Source organism: Gopherus evgoodei, chromosome 4 (assembly GCF_007399415.2).
Source record: "Gopherus evgoodei ecotype Sinaloan lineage chromosome 4, rGopEvg1_v1.p, whole genome shotgun sequence".
NCBI lineage: Eukaryota > Metazoa > Chordata > Testudines > Testudinidae > Gopherus > Gopherus evgoodei.
The window spans coordinates 65,247,975-65,260,165 of record NC_044325.1 but is presented as its reverse complement, the minus strand read 5'-3'; the positions used below and the strand labels follow the sequence as shown (position 1 = coordinate 65,260,165).

The 12,191-nt window shown below is 45.7% G+C and overlaps 1 protein-coding gene across 6 annotated transcripts in view; it reads right to left on the bottom strand.

Annotated features, from left to right (window-relative positions):
- The window catches only part of TYRO3 (TYRO3 protein tyrosine kinase), a 68,706-nt gene that overhangs the window by 34,014 nt on the left and 22,501 nt on the right, over positions 1 to 12,191 (bottom strand). For 5 of the 6 annotated variants that reach the window (XM_030559533.1, XM_030559535.1, XM_030559532.1 and 2 more), the window contains 2 exons: positions 10,222 to 10,308; positions 2,148 to 2,263 (listed from right to left, as the gene is read on the bottom strand). In XM_030559533.1, coding sequence (XP_030415393.1) covers positions 2,148 to 2,263; positions 10,222 to 10,308 — 203 coding nt within the window. The remainder of the gene's footprint in view (positions 1 to 2,147; positions 2,264 to 10,221; positions 10,309 to 12,191) is intronic. The other variant, XM_030559534.1, reaches the window with a different exon arrangement.

Below are 12,191 nucleotides of genomic sequence, written 5' to 3'. Positions count from 1 at the left end.
ATGTACTTTATGCTACTGACGCTGCTTGTTGACTTTTTGCATTTCTCTAAGCTTAGATAAAGAAAACAGACCAGTCAGCTCCCTTCTTGTTCACGGTCAGTTTCTAATCAATGTCACTTTCAGGATCTCTTGCATTAGCACAATGCTACAGTCTTTGGGTTGCAAACGCTGCAGAAAAAGCACTTTTCTTTCAAAACCAAAAAGCTTTCGACTGGAATTAAAAAGAAAAAGAACCTTGGCGTTATTACTACAGGCCTTAGTTTCTCTAAAAATGAAGTTTTACCAGACCTGAATTTTGGATCCCATTTACCCTCACTGTGTCTCTTTTGTAGGCAGACAGGTTCAACACAAGCACTCCCTGAGGGCCTAAGACTAGTCGGACTCCACTGGGCAGCTCCAGCTCAGCACATCTTACTCAAACACATGCACCATGAGTCAGCAGCGAACCTGGGGACTGAGCCCAGGACAAAGGGAAAACATCTTTGCTAACTTTATCTCCACTACGAATGTAACAGCCCTCCACCTCATTTTGATCCATTAATTTGTTTTGCTAATAATAATGACACTCCGGTTGTGTACAGTATATAATAGGCTGACTTGTTGTTCCTGTTGCCAGCCAATGTCATCCTGAGCTGGGTGGGAGTTAGCAGACTTTTATGTTTAAATTCTGTCGTTCTGCTTATGCTTCTGGAGAGTTAGAGCAGCTGCATTCGTTTCCCACCCCGCCCTCTGAAATATCTCTTGCATTGGAAGTGAGGAGAAGTGGCACTAGTTTAGCCTTTCCTATGAGAAGCTCCCTGCCCATCTGAGCCAAGGGTGCACTGATCCATAGTGTATCCAAGGTGCCCAAGAACCAGAGCCAATGTGCCCCCCTTTCTGCACCCTCCTAGCAGGAGGACAATCATTCATTCACGGGGAGCCAGAGGCATGCATTTTCACATGGAAATGTGGGTCAATAGCTCGCACAAAATCAGAGTTGTGGGGTGAGGAGGGAGGGAAAATGAAACATGAGCTCGCCGGTGCCAAAACCACTGCGGGAACCCCAGCTCCCTCGGTCTAACGATTTTCTGTAAAGGACGTATTATTGTTCAGTTCACCGGATCTGAGATACAAACATGGGCACAGAAAGGGCTGGGAGGCTTAAGAAATGCTAAAGCTTGGTGAGCGGATGGAATCTGAGCTGTTTTGATTCTGCTCCCTTTCTGCCTCTCTCTCCCCTCGAGGAGCTGAAACCCCAGAAAGATTGGCATTGTTGAGGCTGATGAGCATGTACACCAGGAAGAATGGGTTGTACCAACTGGGGCTAACTCAGCCTTGCAAAGCATAGGAAGAAATTCATTTCGAACTGCAAACAGTAGCAGCAACAAAATACTACCAGAGATACAGAAAGCTACGTACATCCAGGCACAATTTCTGCCGGGGCGGGGGGGTGGAAAGGAAATGTCTCTGCAATGATGATTTATTTTATTTATAAAATGGAATAAGCATCAGAGCATGGACTTTCCAACTTCCTTGCCCCTCCCCAAAGGGGACAGGAGAGAAAGCAGGTTAGTATATGCTTCATCTGTGCTCCAGGTTTACGTTTGTGCTTCTAATCCCCTCCTCCCAGTGAAAGTGTCTCAGCATCACACGGTGATTCCACTGAAGCTCACATCAAGCTGTGACAGGAGAGGGATGTCAAAGGGGGCTGTGTGAACACTGCCCAGTATTCATACCTAAAAGATGCACAAGCTGAGGGAATGAGCCTAGTTTGACTGGCCTGAGTTGTTGTAGGATTGATTGTGTCTCTCTGCTTGGCACACTGGCACCAAACATATGGCTCAGCTTCCAAGTAACACCAGGGCCAAATGTTGCAAACCTGGATACTTAAAGCTAGGCACAGATGTAAGTGGACTGATTGTGAGAGGTGCTGAGTGCCTAAAATTTCCATGGTTTTCAACTGGAGTGACAGGAGCTCAGCACCTCTGAAAATCAGGCCACGTGTTTCGGTGCCAAGATCCAGAGTAGGCTCCCAAGTTTGAAAGGACTGGCCTACAAATTCTAATGCTCCACAGAAGATTCAGGTGTGAAGGATGGCCTTGCTGCAAGACCAATCAGAGGGATCCCATTGTGCATGCAGGCCAGAGGAGAGTCCCGAGGGGCCATACCTGAACTGTGCAAGAATGAAGGGGGGACCGGCCATCAAATCCTGGGACCCACGTCATGCTGGCATTGCTGCTGGTGACTCGGGTTATGGTCACGTTGAAAGGGGGGAGAGGCATGGCTACAGAAAAAGAACAAGGAAACTTTAATATACACAGAACTGAGCAGAAGCTCACATGGATATAGGCAGAGGATACAGTCTGGGGATTTGGGGCTTGAACACAGGTGGTGGTTGAAAATATTCTTTGGGGATGCTGAGCCTGGCCCACATTCACCCTGCAGCAGCGGCTGCTTTCCCACGGGGCTGAGCCCAGCTCCCTGCTCTGGCCCATTGGTGCTCACTGCTCACAGATCCAGAGAAGCCCACCACAGCGTCACTTGATGTGCGCATCTGTGGACAAGTGGGGCCCTCCCCCCATCATGCCCTCCCCCTGCAATGCTCCACTCTGCCTTCTTCCTGGCTATAGCACCATCAGTAATGGGGCTTTGCCTGCCGATCTGGGCAGGTGTGACGGATGGCTCAGATAATAGATTTGGGACAGCTGAACCCCCTCTAGTCCTAGCAACCCACTGCCTCTGACCTTGAGGCCACTGAAGTCAGGCCTTTGGAGATGGCCCCTGAGAGCTGCCAGATGGGCTTGCTCATGCTATTCTAATTCCTGCTCAATGGTGAACTTATTCACTGTTTGGTTATTAAAGCTATATGCAAACACATGGTGGTTGTTCCAGACTTTTCTCTCAAACATTTTCAAATGGAACTTGAGTTGACAATCCCAGGCTTATGGTTACTGGCCCACAAGACATCCTATTTTATGATAGGGAAACTGAGGCATGGAGCGGTTAAATGATTTGCCCAAGGTCAGACTCCAAGTTAGTGGCAAAGCTGGGAACAAAACCATGCCCCCCAGACTAGTAGATTAACATGACTGTCCTTCCCCCCATAACAAGGCATGAATGGAGCTTCGCTACCCAGTTCTTACTATGTCACTCTGCCCATTCACCTAAATCTTTTCATTGGCTTCCAGTCTTTTAATGCATTAATGCAAGCTCCTTGTCCTCACTTTCAGTCCCCTGCACTTTCTCTCCACCCATTTAATCCTAATCTCCCTCTCATTCCATTTGTCTTTCCCAAGCCTTGCCCTTTAGCATCCCCTCGTCCTCTTCTCCCACAGCTGGCTTTGTCTCTCCATTCATGCTGCATCCAAACACTAACTTCATGCCTGGCAAGTGCCTCTCTCACCTACAGATCCCTTCTTAAAATCTACATCTCCCTTGTTCTCCTATACACTCGTCTCCATATCACCCTCTACTGGGGTGATTTCATGTGTCCTGTCTCACAGACTTTAAAGTCCTTAGGGCAGGGGTATGTCTCAGATTATCAGCCAGAGACATCCAGGGCCAGGGTACTAACAGTCACGGTCGCCTAGGGTACTAACACTTGGGGGGCGGCGACCGCAGCAGCCGGGTCTTCGGCCGCCCCAGTCAACGTTAGTATTTTAACCTTCCGCCGCCTCTGTCGGGGGTGGCATTTTGAGGGTGGAATCTTCCACCTCCTAGGGCGCCAAAAAAGCTGGCGGCGCTCCTGGAGACATCCCCATTTCTCCCAGGCTGTGGCCAGTGGCGAGAGGAGTAGGAAAGGTGACTTTAAATCACCTTTACACCTGCCTCATTCTCGGCCCTGCCAGAGTCTCATGGTACCACTTGCATCTGTTGAAGGAGCTTCAGGTCTACTCTTATTTATGCTTGGCTGCAACAGCCCCCAAGAGGCCAAGCCACAGCTGAAGTGCAGCACACCCTAGTCCTGCCCAGCCCTCTCCCACATACCTCTGACACTGAGGGCTGTGACAGAGGGTGCCATACACTGGAGCTGAATGTCCGCTTCTTTCCAATAGTGAGCAAGCCTTCATCATTCTATAACTAGCTACAGGTTCCAGGGCTGAGACTGGGACTCCTGGAGAAAAGGGACTCTCTGGTGGTTAAGACCATGGACGGGGAATCAGGAGATCTCCGTTCAGTTCTCAGCCTTTCTATAGACTTCCTGTGTGAGTCAGAATAAATCACACACATCTCTGGGTTTTGGTTTCCCTGTGATAAAGGGGATGATCATTTTTAGTGTCTCCCAGCTCTGTGTCTTGGCTATTTAGGCTGTAATCTCTTTGGGGCAAGAACCGACTCTGGGCTTGTCTTCACTGCAAACCTAAATCGAATTATAAGTCAAATGTTGCCCCGAACTCGAGTCCTGTCCACACACACACAAATCCTTAACTCCAGCGTGGTGGTGCTTTTAACTCAAGTTGGCTGTTATTTCACAGGATACAGACTGAAACTCTAGTGAGCACAACTCTGTAGCATGGATGTAGGTAACGCCACTCGAGTGGCACTAGTCCTCCAATGCCTTCCCACAATTCCCCTGTGTGTCCAGAAAGGGCAAACAAGTTCTCCCACACTTACTGGGATAAAATTAATAGAGCGGCTCAGTTTACTGCAGTGCTAAGAACCATGGACTATGTTCCAAAAAGTCCATAGGTAGTACCAGTGTGAACACAGCAGCTGGAGTGTTACTTGGCAGGGTGGCTGCTTTCTTGTGAGCTGAGCTAACTAGAGGGGAATAACTTGGAAGAGTAGATAACTGAAGTTAAATCTGCAGTGAAGACATAGCTTCTTACTGTGTGTTTGTAGACTGCCTAGAACAATGGGTCCTTGAACTTAAGTGGGGCCTGCAGATGCTACAATAACCGCAATTTTCTGTTTAGAACGTACCTAGCACATTGACGGCTCTATGGCGAACACATAATGACAATAATAGGAAGAAAGTGTTTGTAAATGTCCCATCAAAAATGTTTGTCCCTGGAGCCACAGATGAAAAGAATCAGTAATAAACTGGGGAGAGATGCCAGAGTCCCCACCAGCCTCTACATCTGTGAAACTGTAAGGCCCCAATCCTGCCCCTATACATGTGCTTTCCTCTGCTCATTTGAGTAACCCCATGGAAGCCAATGGGACTACTCACATTCTTAGAGTAAAGCATACGTGTGTTTGCAGGATCAAGGCTAAATGAGCCCCCTCAATTCTGCTCTTCCAGCCACTGAAGCCTTCTGACTACTACCCCATGCTACTCATCCATGTGGGCACAAATGATACTGTGAGGTGTGACACTGAGCAGATCAAGAGTGACTACAGGGCTCTGGGAATACGGGTTAAGGAGTTTGGAGCGCAGGTGGTATTCTCTTCGATTCTTCCTGTCGAAGGTAGGGGCCCAGGCAGAGACAGATGCATCGTGGAGGTGAATGCCTGGCTGCGAAGATGGTGTAGCCAGGAGGGCTTTGGCTTCCTCGACCACGGGATGCTATTCGAGGAAGGACTGCTAGGCACAGATGGCGTTCACCTTTCGAGGAGGGGAAAGGCCTTATTTGCACACAGACTGGCTAACCTAGTAAGGAGGGCTTTAAACTAGGTTCGACGGGGACAGGTGAGCAAACCCCACAGGTAAGTGGGGAACAAGACCTAGGAGATGGGTCGGAAACAGGAGGGAGCATGGGCTATAATGGCAGAGAGAAAGGAGGGTCAGGGCTAAGCTGGGAGGCAAGATCAAACCAGTATCTTAGATGCCTATATACAAATGCCAGAAGTATGGGTAATAAGCAGGAAGAACTGGAAGTGCTAATAAATAAATACAGCTATGACTTGTTGGCATTACTGAAACTTGGTAGGATAATACACACGACTGGAATGTTGATGTGGATGGGTATAGTTTGCTCAGGAAGGATAGACAGGGGAAAAAGGGAGGAGGTGTTGCCTTATATATTAAAAATGTACACGCTTGGACTGAGGTAGAGATGGACATAGGAGATGGAAGTGTTGAGAGTCTCTGGGTTAGGCTAAAAGGGGTAAAAAATACGGGTGATGTCGTGCTGGGAGTCTACTACAGGCCACCTAATCAGGTGGAAGAGGTGGATGAGGCTTTTTTCAAACAAACAACTAACAAAATCATCCAAAGCCCAAGATTTGGTGGTGATGGGGGACTTCAACTATCCAGATATATGTTGGGAAAATAACACTGCTGGGCACAGACTATCCAATAAATTCCTGGACTGCATTGCAGACAATGTTTTATTTCAGAAAGTTGAAAAAGCTACTGGGGGGAAGCTGTTCTAGACTTGATTTTAACAAATAGGGAGGAACTCGTTGAGAATTTGAAAGTAGAAGGAAGCTTGGGTGAAAGTGATCATGAAATCATAGAGTTTGCAATTCTAAGGAAGGGTAGAAGGGAGTACAGCAAAATAGAGACAATGGATTTCAGGAAGGTGGATTTTGGTAAGCTCAGAGAGCTGATAGGTAAGGTCCCATGGGAATCAAGACTGAGGGGAAAAACAACTGAGGAGAGTTGGCAGTTTTTCAAAGGTATGCTATTAAGGGCCCAAAAGCAAGCTATTCCGATGGTTAGGAAAGATAGAAAATGTGGCAAAAGACCACCTTGGCTTAACCACGAGATCTTGCGTGACCTACAAAATAAAAAGGCGTCATATAAAAAATGGAAACTAGGTCAGATTACCAAGGACGAATATAGGCAAATAACACAGGAATGCAGAGGCAAGATTAGAAAGGCAAAGGCACAAAATGAGCTCAAACTAGCTATGGGAATAAAGGGAAACAAGAAGACTTTTTATCAATACATTAGAAGCAAGAGGAAGACCAAGGACAGGGTAGGCCCACTGCTCAGTGAGGAGGGGGAAACAGTAACGGGAGACTTGGAAATGGCAGAGATGCTTAATGACTTCTTTGTTTCAGTCCTCACTGAGAAGTCTGAAGGAATGTCTAATATAGTGAATGCTTACGGGAAGAGGGTAGGTTTAGAAGATAAAATAAAAAAAGAGCATGTAAAAAATCACTTAGAAAAGTTAGATGCCTGCAAGTCACCAGGGCCTGATGAAATGCATCCTAGAATACTCAAGGAGTTAATAGAGGAGGTATCTGAGCCTCTAGCTATTATCTTTGGGAAATCGTGGGAGACAGGGGAGATTCCAAAAGACTGGAAAAGAGCAAATATAGTGCCCATCTATAAAAAGGGAAATAAAAACAACCCAGGAAACTACAGACCAGTTAGTTTAACTTCTGTGCCAGGGAAGATAATGGAGCAAGTAATTAAAGAAATCATCTGCAAACACTTGGAAGGTGGTAAGGTGATAGGGAATAGCCAGCATGGATTTGTAAAGAACAAATCGTGTCAAACTAATCTGATAGCATTCTTTGATAGGATAACAAGCCTTGTGGATAAGGGAGAAGCGGTGGATGTGATATACCTAGACTTTAGTAAGGCATTTGATACGGTCTCGCATTATATTCTTATAGATAAACTAGGAAAGTACAATTTAGATGGGGCTACTATAAGGTGGGTGCATAACTGGCTGGATAACCGTACTCAGAGAGTAGTTATTAATGGCTCCCAATCCTGCTGGAAAGGTATAACAAGTGGGGTTCCGCAGGGGTCTGTTTTGGGACCGGCTCTGTTCAATATCTTCATCAACGATTTAGATGTTGGCATAGAAAGTACGCTTATTAAGTTTGCAGATGATACTAAACTGGGAGGGATTGCAACTGCTTTGGAGGACAGGGTCAAAATTCAAAATGATCTGGACAAATTGGAGAAATGGTCTGAGGTAAACAGGATGAAGTTCAATAAAGATAAATGCAAAGTGCTCCACTTAGGACGGAACAATCAGTTTCACACATACAGAATGGGAAGAGACTGTCTAGGAAGGAGTATGGCAGAAAGAGATCTAGGGGTCACAGTGGACCATAAGCTTAATATGAGTCAACAGTGTGATACTGTTGCAAAAAAAGCAAACATGATTCTGGGATGCATTAACAGGTGTGTTGTAAATGACACGAGAAGTCATTCTTCCGCTTTACTCTGCGCTAGTTAGGCCTCAACTGGAGTATTGTGTCCAGTTCTGGGCACCGCATTTCAAGAAAGATGTGGAGAAATTGGAGAGGGTCCAGAGAAGAGCAACAAGAATGATTAAAGGTCTTGAGAACATGACCTATGAAGGAAGGCTGAAACAATTGGGTTTGTTTAGTTTGGAAAAGAGAAGACTGAGAGGGGACATGATAGCAGTTTTCAGGTATCTAAAAGGGTGTCATCAGGAGGAGGGAGAAAACTTGTTCACCTTAGCCTCCAATGATAGAACAAGAAGCAATGGGCTTAAACTGCAGCAAGGGAGATTTAGGTTGGACATTAGGAAAAAGTTCCTAACTGTCAGAGTAGTTAAACACTGGAATAGGTTGCCTAGGGAAGTTGTGGAATCTCCATCTCTGGAGATATTTAAGAGTAGGTTAGATAAATGTCTATTAGGGATGGTCTAGACAGTATTTGGTCCTGCCATGAGGGCAGGGGACTGGACTCGATGACCTCTCGAGGTCCCTTCTAGTCCTAGAGTCTATGAGTTTTGCCAGTGTCTCAATGGGAGCAAAATCAGATCTGTAGACACTGGGCTTTTTTAAAGCTTCCCCGCTTCCTTCACTTTACTGCAATTTTCTTAGGCATATTTGTGAAGAATACCAGCTAGGACACATGTGGCTAAAGCACAGGACTAGAAGTCTAAAAATCTAGGTTCTTTCTATGGATCTCTCTTGTGCCTTGATCTCCCCATTAATAAAATGTGAACAATGCCTTCCTCACAGGGGTGTTGTGGGGATTCATTCATTGATTTCTGATTGTGAAGCATTCTGAGAACCTTGGCTAGGAGGTGCTATATTGTGGCAAAGTATAATTATTATGAAATATATGAGAACTCTAGATCCATTAAGAATATGTGCTAGTCTCTACCCAGCCTAATTAATTACATGGTAATTTACTGTTAAAGATGTCAACTTTTTTAAAAAGTTTTCTTTATTTATGGATTGTCTACAACTTGAAAAAGTTATTTCAGGTGAAGATAGGAGGTGAATGTATAGCACAATAGCTTTGCAGAGTGAGCTACGCAGGAAAAAGGCACTATTATTCTGGAATCCGAATGTCCAACGGCGGAACTGTTCTAGAAGAGCTATTGTGGAATACCTATTCTGCATTAGTTATTCCAGTTAATTTCCCCATGTAAACAAGCCCTTAAGCTGACAAGACGAAATGCTTTCTAAGTCAGTCATAAATCACAACAGAACAAAGTGTTGCATTCTTGGCCTGGATCTTGCAGATACGAGTGTTAATAAAGAAAAAAACACCCCATGCAGGGTATGGTCTATAGTTGGATTTAAGGGATATTTTAACACATTAACTACAACAATCGTAAATTCTAGTATAGACTCAAACATCTGCTCTTAGTTGCATTGAACTTTAGGCTGCAGCCTGGAACAAATGTTTGTGACATGTCTATACTAGAATTTACAACTGCACAGTTAACACATGTTCAAACACAACCAAAAACTCAAGGGCAGACAGGACCTAAGACGAAGGGGGAAAGCTGCCACTCCTGGGTCTCTATTGTTTCAGTCTGTCTGAAAAGAAAACATGACAAGGGCTCAGGGATTCACAGAATGACAGATATTCACAGAAGAGTTAGAAATTATTTATTTTAAATGAGATTTTAAAGGGTATAGAACACAGAAATCCATAAAATCAGTGTCAATCTGTTGATTTTAATGGCCCCTGGTGATCTCTGACTTTGGCCTCTCTCTTTTCAGCAGCTAATGAGAGGCCAGTGCATTGGCACAAAAGGAAAAGGCATCTTCAGCTTCAAAGAGACCCATCTATCTCCAGAAAGGGACTATTTCCCCATTTACACTTTAGATTACGTCTAGCCACATCTCTTGTTAACAACTCTGCTGCCCTGACTCTCTCCTTTAAGGGGAAAATCTGCTATCTGACATCATGTTTCCACTCCTGACCCAGCTGCGGTTTGTTTTCAATTGCCAATTTCAGTGCTGGGGTATGGGCCTGCATATCAAGCAGCACGCAGCCATTACAGCACAGCGTGTTGTTCCATCTGCTGAGGGCTCCTCTCAGCTTGGTTCTAAGGCATGTCAGCAACAGCTTCTCCTCCCTCCTCCCCCACTCCCAATTCTTCTCCGCTGGGGCTCTCTCACCTTTAATCCGAACAGTGGCTGCCCGAGAAGAAGACAATCCCTTTACGTTGTGGGCTTCACAGGAGAAAACCGTGCTCTGGTTAATACCTGGATATCAGCCAAGGCAAGACAAAGAAAGCAACACAAACTGCTGTAGAGTCCAGCTTCAACCACAAGGAAAATCATGGTTATGTCTGACATCCAGCTCACGCTATATGTGCAACTGAGGGCCAACCAATAGCAGGTGGATTTTAGTGTAATTAATGTGTCAATCATCCATTATAAAAGGGAGAGGAATGTAGATGAGCCCATATCAGCACTTTGCAGCACAACAAAAGGAGAGAGAGGGACCTTGGGAAGGAGATCAAAACGCTAAGCTGGCAGCTCTCTCGTCATGGTTGCCATCTCATTATTGTTAACCTCGGCCTTCTTCCCCACCCTGTGCCTCCTACTGTTTGTGGCACTCACTGTTTGGGAGCTCTTTGGGGCAAGGACCATGCCTGGAAAATGGGGCCCTGATCTTCATCAGGACCCTGGGGCACTGTCACAATCCAAATAATAATAATCAGCTTCAAGCTAGGGTAGGAATCCAGTTTGGGCCAGGAGTAAACAGAGTTTTGTATTGTCAATTTAGGGCCTAATTGTCCCTTGCCTTACACCGTAGGTTGCCATTAACCCCAGTGCGAAATGAGGATAAAGTGCACGTCAAATGCTACTAAATCAGAATGGAGGCATTTTATATCCCTTTGCACTGGGGTAAATGACTACACCAGGGGAAGGGCAAGAGAGGAGTAGGCCCTTTGTCCCCAATGACCATTTGTCCACATCTCACACCCAAAACATAATGCAGTACTATTGGCAAGCTTCTCAGGGGAAGCCCGGGATTGATGTTTACAGATTAATCAGGATTGAGAGGCATTGGCAAAGCTGCCTGGAGAAGTGCATCCAGCACTTGCCCTTGCTACACGTGGCCCTAGTCTGCTTTACAGGTTCTGTTCAAGCGAGGTCAGTGACTACTGCAGCAGCTGTGCATACAAGTTAAGATGGAGATGCCATTTCAAAGCTGTGTGGAGAAGCTTGCTTAGTGCCTGCCCTCGCTGTGCTTGGATTGAGGGATGGCAAATGAGGCAGAGGAGGAAAGGAGAGATTACAATGAGTGATAGAGAGAATGACACATTTTAATACCTTCCATGATCCCACCAAACCACAGCAAAAGACATTCCAGCTGGCAACAATGCAGGCACTATTATTGTTGTTATTATTTGGATTGCAGCAGCAGCACCCAAAATATGGCAGGCAATTTCCCAACACAGAGGGAAACATAGCCCCTGCCCAGAAGATTGTGAACCAAGCTCCCATCACACTCTGGTTCGGCAGCTGTGCTTTCCCCGTCCACCAGTCCTTTCCCTGTTCAATCAGGGGCTGATTGTTGACTTGGATCTCAAGACATTTGCTTTTTAGTGACAGCTTTATTATTATTTTCCTTAGTGATTTGATACTTTCTGCTGCCAACATAAGCATGTCCTCCTGCCCCCACCGACCTGCTGTTTTGACATGCCTGGGAACTCCGACCACCTGGTGCCAGCATACACAGCATCACACAGGGAAACCTATTTTCTGTTTCAAAGGCAAGACCAACAGGCAAAGGCCAGAGGATGCTGGGGAGTTAAATTTTTTAAGTAACCACTAGCTGGGTTTCAAGTCAAGAGGATTATTTTTTTAAGTCTCCTCATGGTTTAAAAAAAAAAAAGAAAAGAAAAAAAAAAGTATTAAGTAATTCCCAGACTGCTCAGGACTTTGGAGTGGAGCACTGCTTTGCCTGGCAGGGGGAGCTGTGTCCCACGGGTGAAAGCAGACACTAGCTTGCTACCTACACTGAGACTCTCCACAAGAACAGAAGGTGCTGGATCTCCAGTGTTAACAACCTTGTTCCAGCATAATGCAGAACAACGCTGCCCTAAGCAGGAAAAGCTGGTCTCTTGGTGTGTGCC